This window comes from Pteropus medius, unplaced genomic scaffold (genome assembly GCF_902729225.1).
Source record: "Pteropus medius unplaced genomic scaffold, Ma_sr-lr_union100, whole genome shotgun sequence".
NCBI lineage: Eukaryota > Metazoa > Chordata > Mammalia > Chiroptera > Pteropodidae > Pteropus > Pteropus medius.
In genome coordinates, this window is record NW_024344374.1 from 4368076 (window position 1) to 4387099 (window position 19024).

General features: G+C 45.0%; 1 protein-coding gene across 7 annotated transcripts in view; it reads right to left on the bottom strand.

Moving 5' to 3' along the window:
- Nucleotides 1-10701: 10701 nt before the first annotated feature.
- PTPN3 (protein tyrosine phosphatase non-receptor type 3) overlaps nucleotides 10702-19024 on the bottom strand; it is a 100285-nt gene continuing 91962 nt past the window's right edge. For 4 of the 7 annotated variants that reach the window (XM_039870664.1, XM_039870666.1, XM_039870667.1 and 1 more), the window contains 4 exons: nucleotides 15544-15672; nucleotides 14524-14669; nucleotides 13836-13971; nucleotides 11462-12129 (listed from right to left, as the gene is read on the bottom strand). In XM_039870664.1, the coding sequence (XP_039726598.1) occupies nucleotides 12052-12129; nucleotides 13836-13971; nucleotides 14524-14669; nucleotides 15544-15672 (489 nt within the window). In that variant the 3' untranslated portion in view covers nucleotides 11462-12051. Of the gene's footprint in view, nucleotides 12130-13835; nucleotides 13972-14523; nucleotides 14670-15543; nucleotides 15673-19024 lie in introns of all 7 variants that reach the window. The other 3 variants (XM_039870663.1, XM_039870668.1, XM_039870669.1) reach the window with 3 other exon arrangements.

The window sequence follows — 19024 nt, forward strand, 5'->3', positions numbered from 1 at the left end:
TAAATATTTTCCACAAAATTGTCATTAAATATTCTCCCAAAACATGACTTATTTTTGCCAAATTTAAGCTACAAATGGCATCTCTTATTTGAATTTGTCATATTTGCTGCAAATATGTTTCTCAGTTTGCTAACTGCCTTTTTATTGTGTTTATGGTGTTCTGAATTTTTATGTGATCAAGTCTAGAAATATTTTTCTTTCATCTCCCCAGTCCCCTTAAAAATTTCTTGCCATGGGAGTAACGATTATAAGGGTCTTAAATAACAACAACAACAAAAAGGGAGAGCGTTAGGGAGAGCAGAATCCTATCTGAGATTGGCAATGTAAAAGGCATTGGCCTGTGTTCCTTCAACTGGCATTTATTGACACCTACTTATCACTGCATAAGTGTATGTCTGTAGAGGCACAGAGATGAACTATGCATGATTCTCTCTCCAGGAAAGAGAGAAGGTGAGCAGAACCAGTGACACAAGAGAAGCAATGTATTCCAAGCCATCAGAGAGGGCCAGAGTAGGAAACGTTGCTACAATCCAGGGAGGGGCAGACAAGGATGACTTCCTGGAGGAGAGGGCATTTGAGCTGGACCTGGAAGGATGGGGCGTGTGGACATGAAGAAAGGAGAAGACAGAGCAGTGGGAATCACTGGGAGTAGAATTTGTTACATTCTTTCCAGGAGAGAAACAAAATGACAATATTGGGGGCGCTGGGCAAAAGAAAAACAAAACCAAAATCAAACCTCATTTTTAGAGTGACTGGCAAATACAGGCTGTCCTCAGCTCACAAAGAAAGAAGAAATGCGCATTTCTTCAATATATGTACAAAATATGTTCACATGAAAATTTGGAATTCCAAATGGACTTATCCATTTAATCCACACCATCTTTGCAACATTAACAGTAGAATACCTTTCGAAGGTGATGTAAATCAAAGTGAAAGCAGATTGAAAGGTTTTCTATCTTTCTTGAAGACAGGTCCTTGAGGTAATAGAGTTTTAATTTGAATAAGATGAGACACGAACTCAATATCTTTTATGACTATGGAGGAATCCTCTGGACGCTCTCCAGGCATTTATGCAATGAGGCCAACATGTCAAGTGCTTTGGCCAGTGATAGGTTCACCATACAGAGTGACAAAATGTTAAGGCCCATTAGAGTTTACCCAGAACAACTCATCCTTTCTCTAGGAGCCACTCCTGCCTCCCAGTCTTGAGTCCAGTGGTCAAGTTCTAAGGGGATGGGTCTGCCACAGTGATTGGTCCAAGGGGTGGGCACTTAACCTGAGCTGGGCCAATCAGAATGCTTCCCTGAGCAGCACTGAGTGGGAATGGAGGGAACTATTCTCTTTCTTTTCTGGCTTTGGAGGTTTGAGAAAGAGCCCTCTACCAGGTTATTTGAAGACATCCCAGATAATGAAGGCTGAGAGAAGCAGAAACAAAAGGAGCCAAGAATCCAGTCCCTCCATTGAGGTATCCTACTTCCTGAAGTCTTCCTTCCATTCTGGTACCACCCTAACATTCTTCCCAGGAGTCCCCCTTTTTTGGTTTAAGCTAATCTGAGCTAGGTTCCTGTCACTTGGAATCAAAAGAATCCTGTCTGACACAAGGAAAAGAGGCTCCGATTTTTACTTCTAATTTCACCGCCAAATTTAATGTTTTTCATTTCTTTAATATATGTGCATTAGTAGCAATATTATACCCTTTTAAAAATTATACAAGTAATGCATGTTCATGACAGGAAGTTAGACTATACCAATAAGCAAAAAGAGAAGGTATCCACCTACAACTCTATCCTTAGAGACAAATACTCTTTAACATACTGGCATTTCCCACCATGGCCCTGACTTTTCGCTGTCATCTATTCTCATTCTCTCTCTCTCTCTCTCCCTCCCCCCTCTCTCCTATCTATCTATCTATCTATCTATCTATCTATCTATCTATCTATCTATCTATCTATCTATCTATCATCTATCTATCATCATCTACCTACTTATCTATCACAGTAATAGCCAACACAGCACTTATGCACCATAAATGGTCTAATTTTCCACATAATAACTCAATCTCCACAATAACCCCAATGAGGTAGGTATTATTATTCCCAGTTTATAGAAGAGAAAACCGAAGCTCAGAAAAGCATAGAACAGTTAGAGAACACAGGTTCAGAGAAGTTAAGTATCTCATCCAAGGACTTGCATCTGGTAAATGGTAAAGAACTGGGGTTTGAATCTAAGCTGTTTGGCTCCACAGCCTATATTCTTAGCCACCACATTACACTGACTTTAACGTTAGAGTCACATAGTAATACTATTCTATAACCCGAGTTTCTTACTGAAACCTCACAGATTCTCTGTGTATGGACATCTACAGCTCCCACGTTGCCTTTCACAGCTGCACAATATGCTGTAACACAAATGCAATGAACTTCATTGAACTGGACTCAGATTGATGAGCATGGAGATTGTTCCCAAATGTTCACTATTATAAAAATACTTAGCTGTAAAAAATATATTTAAAAACTGTCTTGATATCATAATACAAGGCCCTTAAGTTATTCCCGTAGGTCAGATTCCCATAAGTGGAATTACTGGGTGGGTGGGTTTGCAGATGTCATGGCTTTGATATCTGCAACCACCTACCTCTCAGAAAAACTTAAACTCTCCCTCCTGGGGACTGATGAAGCTCTTTTTTAGTTTCGTTTGTTTGCAATTTAGAAATTTAAATTAAGTTCACATACCTTAAAATTCACCGTTTTAAAGTGCACAGTTCAGTGGTGTTTAGTATATTCACAACATTGTGCAACCATCACCACTGTGTAACTTCAGAACATTTTCATCGCCCACACAAGGAACCCCAAACCCATGAGCAGCCGCTCCTCATCCCCCTTCCTTCCAGCCCCGGGCAACCTCTGATCCACTTCTTTCTTGTCTCTAGGGATCTACCTTTTCTGGACAACGCATGTGAACGGAGCCATACATGTGAACTTTTGTGTCTGACTTGATCCACTTAGCACGTTTTCAAGATTCATCTCTGTTGTAGCACGCATCAGTACTTCATTCCTTTTCACGGCCAAATAATACTCCTTTGCGTAAACAGACCACATTTTGTTTATCCATTCATCAGGTGATGGACGTTTGGGTGGTTTCCACTTTGGGGCTATTATGAAGTATCCTGCTATGAAGGTCTTTTTTTAGTTCTTGATGGTATGAAGGAGAGAGGAGAACTCTTCCTGAGATGAATGAGGCAGAAAGAAGATAATAAAAGAATTTGTGAGGGAGGACTCGCCTGAGGCCAATTTACTTTAGTGAAAGATACAAATACAAGAGGCTGGAGGTGGGGGTATCCGTAGGGAAGGGACCAGCCACCCGCCCTTTGTGTTCCTGTGCTTCTGGACAATGCCTACCTGAGACAAAAAAAGAATTTCGCCAAGCTTTTTGTTATCGAGGACAAATTGGATTTGATATAAGAAATGAGGGACTGCTGAAGGACTACAACTTTTCTATTTACTTTAGAATGTATTTATGTTTATAGGCATTTTCAGTTGTTTCTGAGTTTCTGAGTTTTTATGGTTGGTTTACAAATAGTATGTCTTTTGTTTAGAAACGTGACTGTGTCAGACAGAAGCATTAGTGTGTTTTAGAAGTATGGGAAAGACATTGGCTATCAAAAGGTGTGGGCTACATACAGTGCCCATTTGGTTTTGGTCACTCACTTTCTACATTTGGAAACACTTTTGCCACCTGAGGCAGAGATCACCTCCCACATCTCTCATTACAGACTCTGAAAACGTCAAATATTTGTCTTTCTAGCCTCTCTTACAGCTAGGCGTGGGCACAGGAACTAGGCTCTGCCAATGAGAAGCCACTGTCCCAGAATTCAGAGGTGCCAGGCAACAGGGATTGTGCGGGTTCATTTTGGTGAGGGTGGCAGCTGCAGGGCCAGCCCTATCCAGTGTCCAAGGCAGGATGGGCCTCAGTGGTGACCGCAGTTCATGCCCTGCTTTGTGCTTAGGGGCAGTAGCAGCACAGTCTACAGAGACCAGCTCCGAGGTATGATCTTGACGTCCTTACTGATCGCATACTTTAGAGGCACCGCCACTTCTGCCAGGGGTCTTTCTGTTGTTTTTGTGGAGCAGGGAAAGATGTTTCCTCTCTGTATTTGCCATTGTCTGCTTCGCATTAAGTGAGGGGGTGCAAGTTAAAGCCTCCGAGACATGAGGTGTGTTTTCAACAAATGTTTGTTCGGTCAGAATCTTGGGCTTGCCATTAGGTGTTTTAGAAGAAACTCTGCACCCATGTCTCAAAGCACAAGTGAGAAATGAGTGGAGTTCCCGGTGAAGCCAAGGGTTTCGGCCTAGGCCAGAAACCCATCAACCACTGATGAGTTTTCTGGGAGGCTGTGGGGCAGCACAGAGTATGACCCAATGGTTGTTGTGGTCTGTGTGAGGAAGCATGGTCAGTACTGTGACTGTACACAACTCCAGGGGACACTGGAGATGTGTCAGTGTCATAGATGACATTGCCCTCTATGGGAGAACAGAGGTGCTAAAATGTGAGGCTGCCCATAAACCACCTGGCCGAGTGACGGGATGCATAACTCAGGACTGGGTTGGGGTGGGTACTGCTGATGGAGGCCAAAGGAGGGCATATCCCGAGGAGGGTTGTCCCTTCATGCTGGAGGGGGCCAGGGTAAAGCTGCTCAAGAATACTACTAAGGAAAATAACACATAATGCCTGTGCCAAGACCACCAATAGGCGGAGGCTGAGATTGGAACCAGGGTCGGGGACCTCTCCCCAGCCCCAGAGTGCTCCCCGCTTGCCTGTGGGGCTCTAGGGGAGAGCAAGGCCCCTGAGAGTTCAGGCAGATAGAGGAGGGGTGGGGAAGGAAGTTCAGAGAGAACTAGATCTCTGATTAGAATGATGATAAAATATGAATTTGCTGCTATGACCTGAATTGTGTCAAAGCTCTAACTCCTAAGGTGATGGTATGTGGAGGTGGAGCCTTGGGAAGTAATTAGGTTTAGATGAGATTATGAGGTCATAGAAGTAGGGCCCCATGATGGGATTAGTGCCCTTATAAGGGGAGGAAGAGACATTAAGGCTCTCTTCACCACATGGAAACAGCGAGAAGTGGCTGTCTGTAAGCCAGGAAAAGAATTCTCACCAGGAACTGAATCCGCTAGCACCTTGCTCATGGACTTCCCAGCTTCTAGAACTGTGAGAAATAAATGTCTGTTGTTTAAGGCCCTTGGTCGATGGCATTTTGTTATTGCAACATGAGGAGACTAAGACAACTGCATATTCATCTAGACAGGTTATTTTAACAACCAGATTTGATTACAGAAATCATTCAAATGGATTAAAATGTAAAGGAGAATGGCATAAAAGGCATTTACTATAGGCAATAGGGGTGTTCAGGACTCAGAAACGTCTACACCATTTTTAAAAATAAATTTTCACGTCCAGATATTGCTGTGTGGGACTCAGACTAGTTACATGTGTGTCCCCAATGTTAGGCCGCAGAACCAAAGAACAATCTCATCATCTTCCCCCCACCTAGTTGTCCTTGTTTGTGGCACCCACACACTCCCAGTTGCCCAGCCTAGAAACTAGCCTCGTCCTTGGCTCCTCTCTCTGTACTCCCATCAGTTATCAGGTTATCACTTCTTCCTCTTAAACGTCTAGGCTAAGACTATTCATTTTGTCCTTACTGTTAACATCTCCCCCCAGACCTCTGCCACTGCATCCCAACAGGTCTTCTTACCTGGTCCTTCCTCTGGTTTGGATGATGACATTAGAAGCCCTGGGGCAGCCTTGAGAGAAATCCCGGAGTCTTCTTCGACAGAGAGGAATCCAGAGGTTTGGGGATGAACCAGCAAAGGATATATAGGTGGCTACAGATGAAGACTAACCTGTTTAATCTAGGGGTGGGGTATGGGTGGGGATCTGGCGTGTCTAGAAAAAAAGGTGAAGTCTGTGTTATGTCTACTCCTACTCAAATGATGCTTGTGTGTAATGGATGGGTGCTGATCCTGTCAGGAGCTGTCAGTGCTTTATTTCAAAATGGTGGATCAGCTTTGCTTAAATGACATAATTGCATTTATTCCCATGTACTGGGTCTAGAGCAGAGTAACTCTTCATAAATCAGCCCTGCAAGAGATCTGAAGTCAAAGAATCTGCAGCAGAGGCGGCTGATTGTACCCTAATAATCATTTCCTTTTCTTTCAATAAAGAAACTCCTAAATGTTGGCTGGGTGGAGTGCCATCCAGCATAAAGACGATATTTCTTAACCTCCTTTGCAGCTAGGTATACCCATCTGATTAAGTTCTGGCCAACTGTATGTAAATCTATGCAACTCTTAAAAATTATTCTTAAAGGAAAGGGGCATTCTTTTTTTCCCTCTCTCTTCCTTTTTCTTTCTAGCTGGAATGTGAGTGTGATGGGTGGTGCTGGAGCAGACATTTTGGACTATGAGTAGGAAGGTGTATGTTGATGACAGTGGAGCCACCAGATTGGAGGAGCGTGGGTCCTGATGACCATGCAGGCCCTGTGCCAGCTCTAGATTCCTGTGTTCATCTGAGAGAGAAATAAACTTCCATTTGGCTCCAGCTACCTTTACTTTGGTTGGATTCAGAATTTAATACCTGAAAGTGAGATCCTGTAAATGACATTATCTAAAATGTGGCACTGGCTTAATGGAATTGCCAGGTCAGCAGATAGTAAGGATATTGCCTTTTACATAGTAGCTAAACGTTTGATGGACTTGTCATCTGCAGTAGCTTGGAGGATGGACCACATGCTGACTGAGGCCATGGCAAGAGAGAAAATGGTGGGAGGGTAAAAGCATGACTGTCACTCCTCGTTGCTTTTCACAGTCTTATAAAATTGAGATAAACTGGGGTAGAGCTAGCCAGACTCAGCAGAGATGGGAAGGATTCTTGTTTTGCTAAGGGAGGCACTATCTGCAGCCTGGGCTCAAAATTGATTAAGGTCTTGAAGCACTGAAATGCTTCTGTTCAATTGCTTCTATTCTCCAAATGCAGCTATTAAGAGCAGTGGGCTTGAACTGGCAGCTTTAGCAGGAGGTAAGGCTAGGGGCAGTAAGCCATTTTCAAGACTTTTCTGTCCGAAAATGCAAACCAGGTAGCTCCAAAGACCAGAGTAAGGGTATTGCCTTCCCACCCTAGCTTCTCTTTCATGTGGCCTCAATGTAGCCACCTTTGAGAAAGATCAGCGCACAGGATGCCAGCCTAGAACAGCTATTTAGCTGTGAGTACTTGATAAAATTCTATTGGTGAAGAAACCATAATCCTGGGGATCCCCTAAAACTGTTCCAGGAGTTAAGTAGGTTACAAAGGCTGTGCTGTCCCCAAGAAGTCCACCTTCTGCAATCCTACGTTGGATGTGGCCGTGGAGGTCAATGGACAAGGATTTCCTCCCGGAGAGCTGGAGTGGATGGCAGATGGCTCTCCAAGTGACTCGTGGGCCTGCCAGAGGTGCCTTTATTCTTCCTGTGCAGTGGCCTTTGATATCCGCTTGGCACAGTGTTTCCTGTTCTCCCCTCTTATGAGTTTTCAATGGCTGTTTGCCTGTTTCTACTTTACTACTGTTTAAGGGCTGTGTTGGGAGAAGATAACTTGTCTTGAGTTTATAGGTCATTAGATCACAAGAAGCCACCCAGAGCTGACAGAGACCACAAATCACCGAAAGGTGATTTTAGCATTAGCTTCCTGCCCTAACTGGGTGGGGTTTGGGTTGTCTATCTTGGAGAGAAGAGTGGGCTCCATGTGAGGCAAGAAAGGTAACTAAAGTGTTGAGCTATGGCAGGAACCACTAACTGTTCCTCAAACCTATTCTTCCCTTGTTTTTTTCAGAAACAGAACTCCTGAGTTTCAATTAGGTGCATGGATTCTTGGAATAAAAACCTTTCCTAGACCCTCTTATAGTAGGTCTGACCCTGTGACTCTGTTTTGATCAATGGGATATACAATATGCAGATGACACAGCCTGAGGGAAGGGGTCTTGCTTCCCCCTCCCCCTCCCGGCTCTGCTCCATCCTGCTGGCTGGAATGAGAGCATGGCCGGAGCCGCCACGATCGACTGCAACGTAGAAACTACATTACTGGGGATGGCGGAGCGACAAGTCTGAAGGAATCTGGGTCCTGGGGACCATGGAGCCACCCTGGCAACCCTGCACGATAGAGGGTAAAGAACCTTCTCTTTGTGTAAGCTACTACTGTCTTGCCAGTGGAACGTAATTCTGATCTAGAATCTGCCACACAAGGTCGAGACAGAGACAGGTGCTGTGCATGGTCAGGCTCCTGACGAGATGGAAGGAGACAGGTGGAGAACATGCTCTTCCAAGACTTAATATTTGCTTAAAAAAAAAAAAAAAAAAAGCAAACAAAAAACGAAAACACTTCCAGAAATCAAGACAATTATTAGAACAAAAATGTCAACACACAATAATAGTGTTGCATAGCTTGAATGTTTTTATATTGATCAAATAGTTTTCAGTAGAGTCACCAGCAGAACAGGTCAGAATGAAAAACACTCCAAATTTACAGAAAAAAAAATATTGCTGACCAATTAAGATACTTTTTAAAACTATATAACACAAATCTTTTTGTTGTTCCAAATAGAACGTGAGTTATAAATATGGCAGACAGCCTGGCCATCAGAATCCCATGGGTTTGGTTCCTTAGGCTGAGCTTGGAGTTTTTGCCATCTTTACTGAGTCTGTTCTTAAGCTTAGGAGAACAAGAACCAGACCTGGCAAACCTTGTTTTTGTATTCAACAGTGCCGAAGTTTGAGGGACAATCGCTTGGGGATAAGTCACGGAAATGTGAATCTTTTCTCTCTGGTAGCTAATTTCAAATCTCTAGAATACAAGACTCCTAGAATGCTAAACACTGAGAGAAGCAAAGAACTCTAGTCCAACCCAGCCTTCTTTTTTTACATGTAAGGAAACTAAGGGCTGAGGGCTATACCTCTTGCCAAAGTCTAGATACGAACTCAAGACCTGTCTCCTACTATTTTTCCCTACTGATGCCACCTCTCTTTGTTGCCCCCTGGTGGATGAAGAGGCCTGTCGCTTGCACCCAGTGATAACTTCTGAGCAACAAGAAAAGTAGCAACATAGCAGCAACAGCAACTACACAAATCTAAAAGCATATTTAAGTGTAAATTACTGTGGTAGGAATTTAAGGCTAGCACAAGTTTGTGGTCCATATTGCCTCTTCCTTCCACCCTCAACCAAACAGAGTTGAATATTTTTTCTGAAGTGACAAAATACCAAGTGTAGGTCTTATAGAGTGACACCAGGAGGGATCTCCCATCTTAAATCAACATATTGATGCATCTAATTAGATCTTCTGGAGAGCGCCAGAACACAGGATGCAAATGCCTTCTCCATTCAGACCCAGCCAAATTTCCCAGGCAAAATATTTATCGTGATTTTGATGTTCTTCACTTGGAACTAAAAAAGACTTCTTAAGTATAATTGCTTAACATATAGGGTGGTAAAGCAGAAATCCTGAGCTACAGAATTTAAACAGTGGTATCTATAGTATTTACGTGCATATTTTGCCCTTTTAGATAACTCTCATCTTGTTCCTCCCCAGTATTCCATGGACTTCGTTCCTGGTAATATCTGCTGGGTCTGAATTACTGGGCTGCACAGAGGCTGAAAAAGGCTAGTTGCAACCTTTGGTAAGCCTCTTAGAAATTTTTGTGACAATTACGGCAGCATTTCTGCAACCCTATTGAACAATTGAGAAACACACAAATCTGTAAAAACATTGAGACTTCTCTCAAGCTTTTTGCAGACCGGGCAATGATGCATTTTTCATCAAATGGCAATGATTTGCTAAATAGCCTGATGGCACTTAAATTTACATCAGCTTTCCTGCCTTCCCCCTCTTTTTTTGGTGCTTTGCTGAATTTTTCTGAGTCCAGATCGAACCAAGGTACTGGGATGATGTTCCTTTGTGCTTTTGTCCTCCCTAGAAGAAAAGCAACCATCTCTCGTAAAAACCCATATGATTCTACTTCTGTTTCATGGGTTTTGGGGCTAATCACTGATAAGTTTACTTTTCCAAGTAATTCATCCATAGCGGCGTCAGATTCCGGCTGATGAAAATTCACATGCATAACATGATTTTAGTCAATCCTCATATTCGACTTAAAGTCCTTGGCATTATTTCTCCTATTTCACAGATGAGAAAATAGAGACAGGGCTGTTAAGTGACTAGGCCTAGAGCTGGTTATTGATGATTGGGACCAGGAAACAAATTTCCTACTGCATAGCCTTACTCTCCTGCTTCCTTCTGCTAGCCTGGCATAATGTTGGCAAGGACGTGGTCCAGGCCCTTTCACAATATGGGGTTACAGCACTACATAACACCTCCCTCCACCCCTTTATTTAATAGTAAAGTACTGGTGGGGAAAAGATGGGAAGCCTGCGATATGCTAGGTCTGGAGATAAAGAACCTTTATCTATAGAAACCTGCCACCTTCGTAGAGGTCTTTATCCCTCTTGCGACCATGCGACAACTACTCAATTGGTTCAGAGTTTGCTACACATTAAAATGGCTTCACTCCTGTGCACATAATATAAAAGCATCCTTTTTCTATAAATCCCGTTAAGGAACTGGCTTAGCTTCCTCTTCCGGATACATAAAAACTGCTATTTAAACATACCACGTTAGAATTTTTATGTAATTTATTTTCTTTAAATAATAATTTGCTACAATCTTGTCACAAATTTTTAAAAAATTTAACACAGTATTAACAAAGGCAGAATTCTTTAGGACAATCAAAATCATGGTGTACTTCGAATAAATTAACATCAAATTGTGTTTATAGTCTGATCCTCTCCTTTGAAATGAAATGGAGACCATTGTAACTGAGGGTGAATGCACACATTTGTTCTTCTATACAGAGATTCATTCTTTACATAAACTCCACTGTAATCTGAATCGAGTTAGGAATCCTGAGAAACACTCACCCATGGGCACACACACACATCTACACACACCCACAGACAGCCCTCTAGAAGCTGGGTTTCCCATGGTTCAATGACTAGAAGATCTCTCCTCCAAAGGGCCGAAGATTCTGAATATTTAGATGATATCCCATCTCCCCTCAGGAAAATCGTCATGTTTCAAGTGTAATAGCTTGAAGTAGCAGCAATCCATGTAGTAGATTCAGTAGTCAACGCTTCCAGTCTTGGGTGCTGAGCGGACAGCGAGAAGCGAGCCGGGGCAAGCAAGCAACTGCTCCTACAACTAATGCGTGGATGACAAGACGACACGGGGAGTCCTCGTCCGCAGAGTCTCGACTCACCCGAACCTACGTTACTAATCTGGTTCAGGCACTGCGTGTGAACCTGAAGAGGGTCACTAATGTAGGCAGAAAGCAGGGAGTTTTGGACACGATTCTTAGAAACGCGAATATCAGAAGCGGGAGAAGGGACAGAGGAAGGGAGGGCAGAAAACGCACTGCTCGTCCTTCAGCCTGACATCTCCCCCACACCTGCCATTTAGTACATTCATCAGGGTTTTCTTAGCATCGGGGCGGGTGAATGCAAACTGTTCCAGCTCAGCCTATGAGCAGAGAGAAAGCTTGGCCCTTAGAGTCCTATACACATATATATACAAAACATCTAAGCAACTCAAAATTGCCACAACATCTTGTTTCTGGGAAGTCAACAGTGTTGCTGGCATCCCCTTCTCGATTGCCCAAGGATGGTTTACAGGATCATGGCGATGTCTAGGGAGGAAAGCATTAGGACAGGCCCCAAACTGAGATCCCTTTTTGCTTATGTCTCTCCAGGGGAATAACGGGCCTAAACGATGCTGTCACTGCATGCGTATCTACACAGTTCCTATGTACACGATACCTTTTTTATAGAAATTTAAAGTGCCTGGGTTCAAATGTGCTCATTCCTTTCTCACACCGCAGCCTACAGATTCCTCTTGCTGCTTCCAGAAAGAAGGTCTGTCCTTAAGGAGGATGCCCTTGGGAAAGAGGAATGAACGTTTTCACAGTTGCCTTAACTGGGATCCAGCATTTGGACTAAGCCTTCTTCATAAACACGAAGAATCGCTTCACATACGAACTTGTACTGGCTCTGGAAAAGAAAAGAGAACCGTCACGTCACCAGCAGCTCTATAAACTCCGCGTCATGCCCTACACGCAGTTATTCTCTTACAGCACTGCTAAATACCCTCCGAACCCCAGCTCTGGGCCAGGCCAGACCCTGTGCTACATGCCAGGGAAACAAAGTGAGATGACACACCTGTGAAACCATTATTCCTCTAAGATGAGGGGTGGGGCTGCTCCCAGAGAGGGACAAAGTGTCATGGAATCATGGCAGAGGGAGGACCTGGCAGTCTGGGGGAGTCAGGGAAGGGTGAAGGTCATTGTGGGGCGGCCATTCCAGTGTGCGCATCAGTGTGAAGGCTCCGAGGACGACAGCCCATTCTGAGAAGTGCAGTCAGGGCTCAGGGTCCTGGCCCAGAACACCTGGGCATGGGAGGAGGGGCCGCATAGGTGGGCCAGGACCGGGTTGCACTGGACCTTACGTTGGGGGAAGGATCTGATTTTGTCTTAAAAAGAAGAGCCACTGAAAGCTGCTCTGTAGAATATGGTTCTTTCTATTAACACACACTTAAGAAATTTGTATTTTAGTGATGCCTACAGGGTAAAAGAAAATATTTGTACTGAGCTTCGCTGGCTAGGAAAATCTACCAAGATGATGACGCACTTAAAATTTTTTTAAACCAGCAATGAGGTCCTCCATACCACAAAATGGGGCAGAGAACAGCCTTAATAACCTGATTTTTTTTCTTTTAGCCAGATTTCCTGGGTAGAAACGAATATAAAACTATAGGAGCTCACAATTATTAGAGAAATCTTATAAACTTTGTCCACAAACCTGAGAGGATACGGAGCTGGCTATAACATGGAATTCCACTTCTCTCCTTGTTAACTCATCTGCCTGGGGATTTTACTTTAAAGGCCACAGCTCCAGAAAGCCTCCCCTGACTTTCTAAAGTCAGCTTTGCTTCTCTGCCACCGAGCTCTTAAACTCCCATTGGACTTTCCCCACTGCTGCTGAGACTTATCATTGACTAAGCTCTTCCTCCTACTATCATATGAGCTTGGGTCTCTCCTGTGCAATTATCTGATAAAAAAAAAAATATATGGGATGGTCCCCCATTTTGCAGACAGGGAAACTGAGGCTGGGAGAGAGGTTAAGGGATTATCCAAAGGTTGCCCAGTAGTTGGGGGATCCTGACTCATGCTCTTTCCACACCGACCCACGACCTTTCTTGTAGTTCTGGGGGGAACCACAAGATTTTCTCTTGAGGATACTTGTAGTGCCAAGTACCAGGGTGCGACATATGTGGGAGAGAGCCCATAGGAAGAGTAGGGCCATGTGAAACATTCGCTGAGCCAATTGGCTCATTTATGACAAAGTTCATCTAGGCTCATCTAGAACAGGCAAGTAGGGTGAAACCTTTGGGTGACCTTGCTTACTTCTCATGGTCAAATGATGGGTCAGAGATCAATAATGCAGACTGCATACAGGGCTCCTCCTTGGCCAAGTGGCTGGCAGGAAACAAACCATGGAGGCAGCAAAAGTGGAAGCAGTGAAAGCCAGAGGCCAGATGCAGTGTGCTTTGGAGTTGCTCAGCCCCAAAAGCTCTGTGACCATGGGTAAGCGACTCAGTCCCCTTGGTAACTTGATCCGCAAAGCCCTTTGCACAGGCCTGGTTCGGGGCAAGAAGCATTGGCCACTGTTATTATTTTTATTATTGGATTTTCACTCACTGATGTCTGCACCATCATGGCGCGCTGGTCTCGCATTTTCCGGACAATATCCAGTGGGTAAACAGGCAGGTTTCTCTCAATTAGGCACATGGCTGTTTCCATGGTGACCAAGACACCAGTTCGACCTATTCCAGCACTGGAGAGAGAGGAACAGAGACCTGGGATTTGCTCAGCCAGCATTTCTGCACAGCCCAGCTCAACTCCTCACCAGTTCCCACACTTACTCAGATGAAGCTTTCCTCTCCTTCAATAGTGCAAAACACACACTCAAGGTGTGCTCTCAAACTGGCTGAGAAAGCCTTTCCTCATATAGTCTGAGGCTGGGGACTTAAACACCAATGGAGAGAAACCCAACTTTAAGTGCAAACTGTACCCCGCATCCTAGTCACATCCATCATGAAGGTCAGTTGACTTAGAACACGGGGAAGGTGAGGGAGGGACTTTCTTCATCAGCTCTGTGCTGCACGCAGAGGTTTATGCTTTCATAAAGTTCCAAATCTTTTGACACAGTGAAGAAATAAAGTAAGTAGAGCTTTGTAAAAACATCTAGCGTCTTGTGGGATTTATGTGGGTTTGACGTCTGCCAATTTTCTCCAGGCCTTTCTCAAGGAGTGTAAGTATTAAAAACAAACAAACAAACAAACAAACAAACAAACAAACAAACAAAAAACCCCACAAGCCACGGTACCTGCAGTGAACTAAGACAGGTTCAGCATCCACTCTCAGGGACTTCACATAGTTTACAAATTCCAGAAAGTCCGAGGAGTCATCAGGGACGCCGTGGTCAGGCCACGCAACGTACTGGAGATGTGTCACAGTGTGCTCTTCCCCGGTCTGTGGAACATGCAGACTAGCTTTGGTCAGTCGGTCCAGACGGTGGGCAGGAGGACCTGGCCCCACCCTGGCCTCCAGCCAAGTGCTTCTGCTTCCCGATGTGCATTTGCTCACTATGCAAAGCCCTGCTGTGGGCCCGGACAACTCCCTCCCATCCTCCTCACCTGCTCTCCCAAATCCCCACTCTCTAGGGCTGGGCTCGGCCCGCCCCCTGCAGGGCCCCTTCTCCACCGGCCACTCTGCTCCACAAGCTCTCTGCTCACTCTGACAATACTCGCCATTGGGGCCACACACGCTAGATTTCTTTTTTTTTGTAATAGGCAAAATATACACAATGTGAAGTTTACTACCATCGAGTGTACATTCCAGTGGTTTTAGGCACATTCACAATGTTGTACAACCATCGCCACTATTTACTCTTTAAATATTAACTGTTTGTTCTCTCCTACTCCCCACCCCAGGCAACCAGTCATCTACTTTCTGTCTCTGTGAATTTAACTACCCCAGATACTTAAGTGGAATCATACAGGATTTCTCCTTTAGTGTCCGACTTATTTCACTTAGCATAACGTCCTCAGGGTTCATCCGTGTTGTAGCATGTGTCAGAATATCCTTCCTTTTTAAGGCTAAATAACTTAGCATCATATGAATATGCCACATTTTGTTTATGCATTCTTCCGTCTACGGACACAGGCTCTTTCCACCTGTTGGCTGTTGTGAACATGGGTGCTGGCTCTTTCACTGAAATGCTCACCAGGTGAAAATGTAGAGCAGAACTGGAATGGCCTGACCCGGGACCACAGTGGATGCTGATCTAGCACCTGCCTCTGAACTGCGCCCTCCCAGGACCACCCACCGTAAGGGCACTGCTCACCTCGGTGTTCGTGACCAGCATTTCTCGGAACACGTAAGCGATCGTGCAGTCCTCTGACTGACAGCGGATGTGAAAACTGCCATGTTCCACCACGTCGGGAGGATCGGGCCAGTACTGGTGACATTTGGTCTGCAAGGGAATCACTGGGCGTGAGTTAACGTACGCCGTGGGGTGGGGCACACGAGCAGTTAACTGTCATTCGCACCCAGTACTCCTGCGGGGAGGAAAAACCTCAGGCGAGGCTGGCCTGCTCTGTGTCTGTTCTGAGGGGGCAGAGGAACATCTCTCCTTTTTATGGAGGGTGGTATGGGGGTTGGCCTGCTAGTGGCCAGGGTGCAAACCAGCCCGGAGCTGGAGCCTGGAGGATGAGTACAGAGACTTACCTTCTTCGTCACCAGTGTCCAATTGCTGGAAGAACAAGAGAGGCCTCAGATATGGAGACCTGACATAGAAGCAACCTCCTCCATCCCCAATCAAGCCCACTCTAGTCCCTCAGGCCTCTTCTTTGCTCTCAACATCCCCTTTCTACCAAATCTTTCCCTCCTCATCCAACCCCTGCCTTTCTGAGGTAGAGGCCTCAAGGCACAGTGGTTAAGGGCACATGTTGGGGAGTCAGATAGAACTCTGCTGGAGTTAGCCATATGACTTTGAACCTGCTACTTAACCTCTCTGATTTTCACATTCTTCACCCAAAAGATGGGGACAGTACTTGCTTCCTAGATGGTGACAGAGACTGGAGATAACGGTGTGCAGTGACAGGTTCACTGTGGAGTTCAGGTTAATTGTGGCCATTATTACCGTTGTTGCTATGAGCCCCACATCAACTTGAGTAAGCATGATAAGAGAGTCCGCAAAAATCCAGATGAAAGGAATGCCTAAACTGAGATGAGCATCCCTTTGAGTTTGAGCAGCATCTCCTAGGCCCCCAACCGCTTTCATATATGACTCATACGGACCTGAACCTCCCCAGACAGATGAGGAAACCTGGGCTCAGTGGGATTAGGGCTGCTGTGGCTTTCCGGAAGGCTGGCTGATCCCATCACCCTTCCTGTTTTCTATTCTCCCCTCCGAACCCTGAACCTTGTTCCATAGCCACTTTATTCCCACCTCTGGCTTTGAAGCAAAATTCAGGGCCAAGGTGTCCATCCCATCATAGTTCTGTCAGTCAAACTGACTCACTCAAATTTTTTTTTTCTCCTAGTCTACAGTTACAACAACTTATGTAAAAATTATATTCGTTTAGAGCTGAAAGGGAGTATAAACCAATGAAGGCACAAAATCTGTCTGGAAATAGCTTTTGTATTCTTGTTTTCAAATGTCACAATTTGAACTTAATAATCTGAAATTGAAGCATGCTGCTGGAAAGCTGGAGCTAAGAATTGGTAAAACTTAAGCCTGGGTATTTTGGTTAGTAGGCAATTCCCAGCTTTGCTTAGACATGACAGGGTTGCTGTCCGTAGAACCCAAGGCAGAGTCAACACCCACTGGCCTACATTTGCCTCCCCATCTGTGCAGGGGGTGGGGGCAGTAGGGGTGTCTTAGGCACCGCTGCAGGCTCCCAAGGATCCTGCCCACAGGATGACAGATGCGTTGATATCCTCTGAAGTGATCAGCCCATGCAAGGCAGAGCCACAAATCTCTCTATTTCCAGAGACACCCAGTGAATCTCACCAGTACTGAGCTCTCTCTTTACCCCTTGATCAAATTTAGATCCTAGGTCTATTTGGATCTGAAAGTACTGGGGTGTAGTGGAAAGAGTAAGAAGTTTGTGGCAATCCTGAGCTTCGATCCTGGTTAACAAGTTCCACTCACTGACTGTGTGATCCTCGCCACGTTACTTAACTTCTCTAAGCCTCAGTTTCCACATTAATGCGGCTTCTGAGGGAGGACTGATGCTCGAGGCTACTATCTTTTGAACAGTGTATGCTAAGCACTAAATGGTGCTTTTTTGGACATTATTTCACCTTGACTTTGAAACAACCCTATGAGGTAGGTACTATTATTGCCTCTATTTTGCATATGAGTACATTTAGGCTCAGAGAGTGAATCAACCTGTGTCAGATCGTACATATAGGTAGTGGGATATATAAAGATGTAAAAAAATCTACCCCTCCAAAGAAATATCCTTGATGGAAGGTGAGGGAGAATGGCTTTTTCAATTGAAAAGCTATACTTCTATAACTCTATTTCCTTTATGAAGAAACTATAACCTGAAGGGTGAATGAAAAACATGAGATAAGAAGGAAAAAAGGGAGACATCCAAGTGATCCTGCAGTGGGGGTGTCTCACAGACAGTGGGGCAAATCAGGGCACCGGCAGACGTGAGGGCCGCGCAAAGAGGTAGAAATGCATAATATGGGAGAAAACAAATGGGACATGCTGAAAATGTCATCTCTCAGAAAGAGTAAGGGGCAAGGCTTTTCTTTTGGAGTGATTGGCTCCTGATACCAGGAAGAACCAGTAGGTGGTGGCGAGGACCAGACAAGGGACCTCAGAAGGAAGGGCTCCGATCACTTGAGAGTTTGTAACAGGAGAGGGAGGAAGCACGTAGCCTGGGTTTCAGAAGAACCGGTTTCTAACAATCGATAAACAAGAGGGGTGAGTCCCAGGGCCAGAGACTACGAAGGGATGTTACGACCCGCAGGAGATGGGAGTGTCACGCAGGAGCCCAGCGGAACCAGCCAGAATGGGTTCAGGAAGGAAGGGCTGGGTAACACTGAAACCCACCAGGTCATATGGAGACCAGAGGAGCTCAGGTTCAGGGGCAGCCACCGACAAAAGAGAAGAGGGGGATGTAACCAGGACAGAGCTGCTGGGGCAGGAGCTGCAAGAGCAGCTGGCAGAAGTGAGGTCTCTTGGATGGAAGAAAGGACCTTTTCTGCTGAGTTGGAACAAGTGGAACGAGGGGAAGAAGGGCGTGCTATTCAGGGCGGATCATCTGTCCCTAACCATGCCTGCTGGAACTCTCTTTTCTCTGTGGAAAAGAATGATCTTACATCTGGGAAGGGTAAGCCAACTTTAAAAGGGAAAGACAAGGCCAACACAGGCACAGAGATGGCACCTAGCACCCTGCATGGGCCCAGGTATTGGCTCTGAGGAACTGCATCACGGACTGCAAGACCTTATGAGATAGGAGAGTGGAACCTCCATGAGTGGTTTCTGAGAAAACCTGGAGCAGTTAGGCATCCAGAGGTAACAGAATAGGCAGGCAGATATAGCACAGTTTTCAGATGGGGAGACTGGTAGATTCTGAAAAGGACAAGGCAATAAACTAGGTGTCTGTCATCTATAAAATACCAGGGTGGCCCCAGATCAGGGCCTGCAAACTGTGGGATGCCTTGTGGTCAATTAGGAAGAGAAAGGGTCTGCATTAAACAGCAAAGAACCAGTTGGCATGAAGGTGAATCTTCATGTATGCCATGGAGAGTCTCCATTTGAGTCCAGGATAGCTTTAAGAGTACCTCCGTGATACTCTAACTCT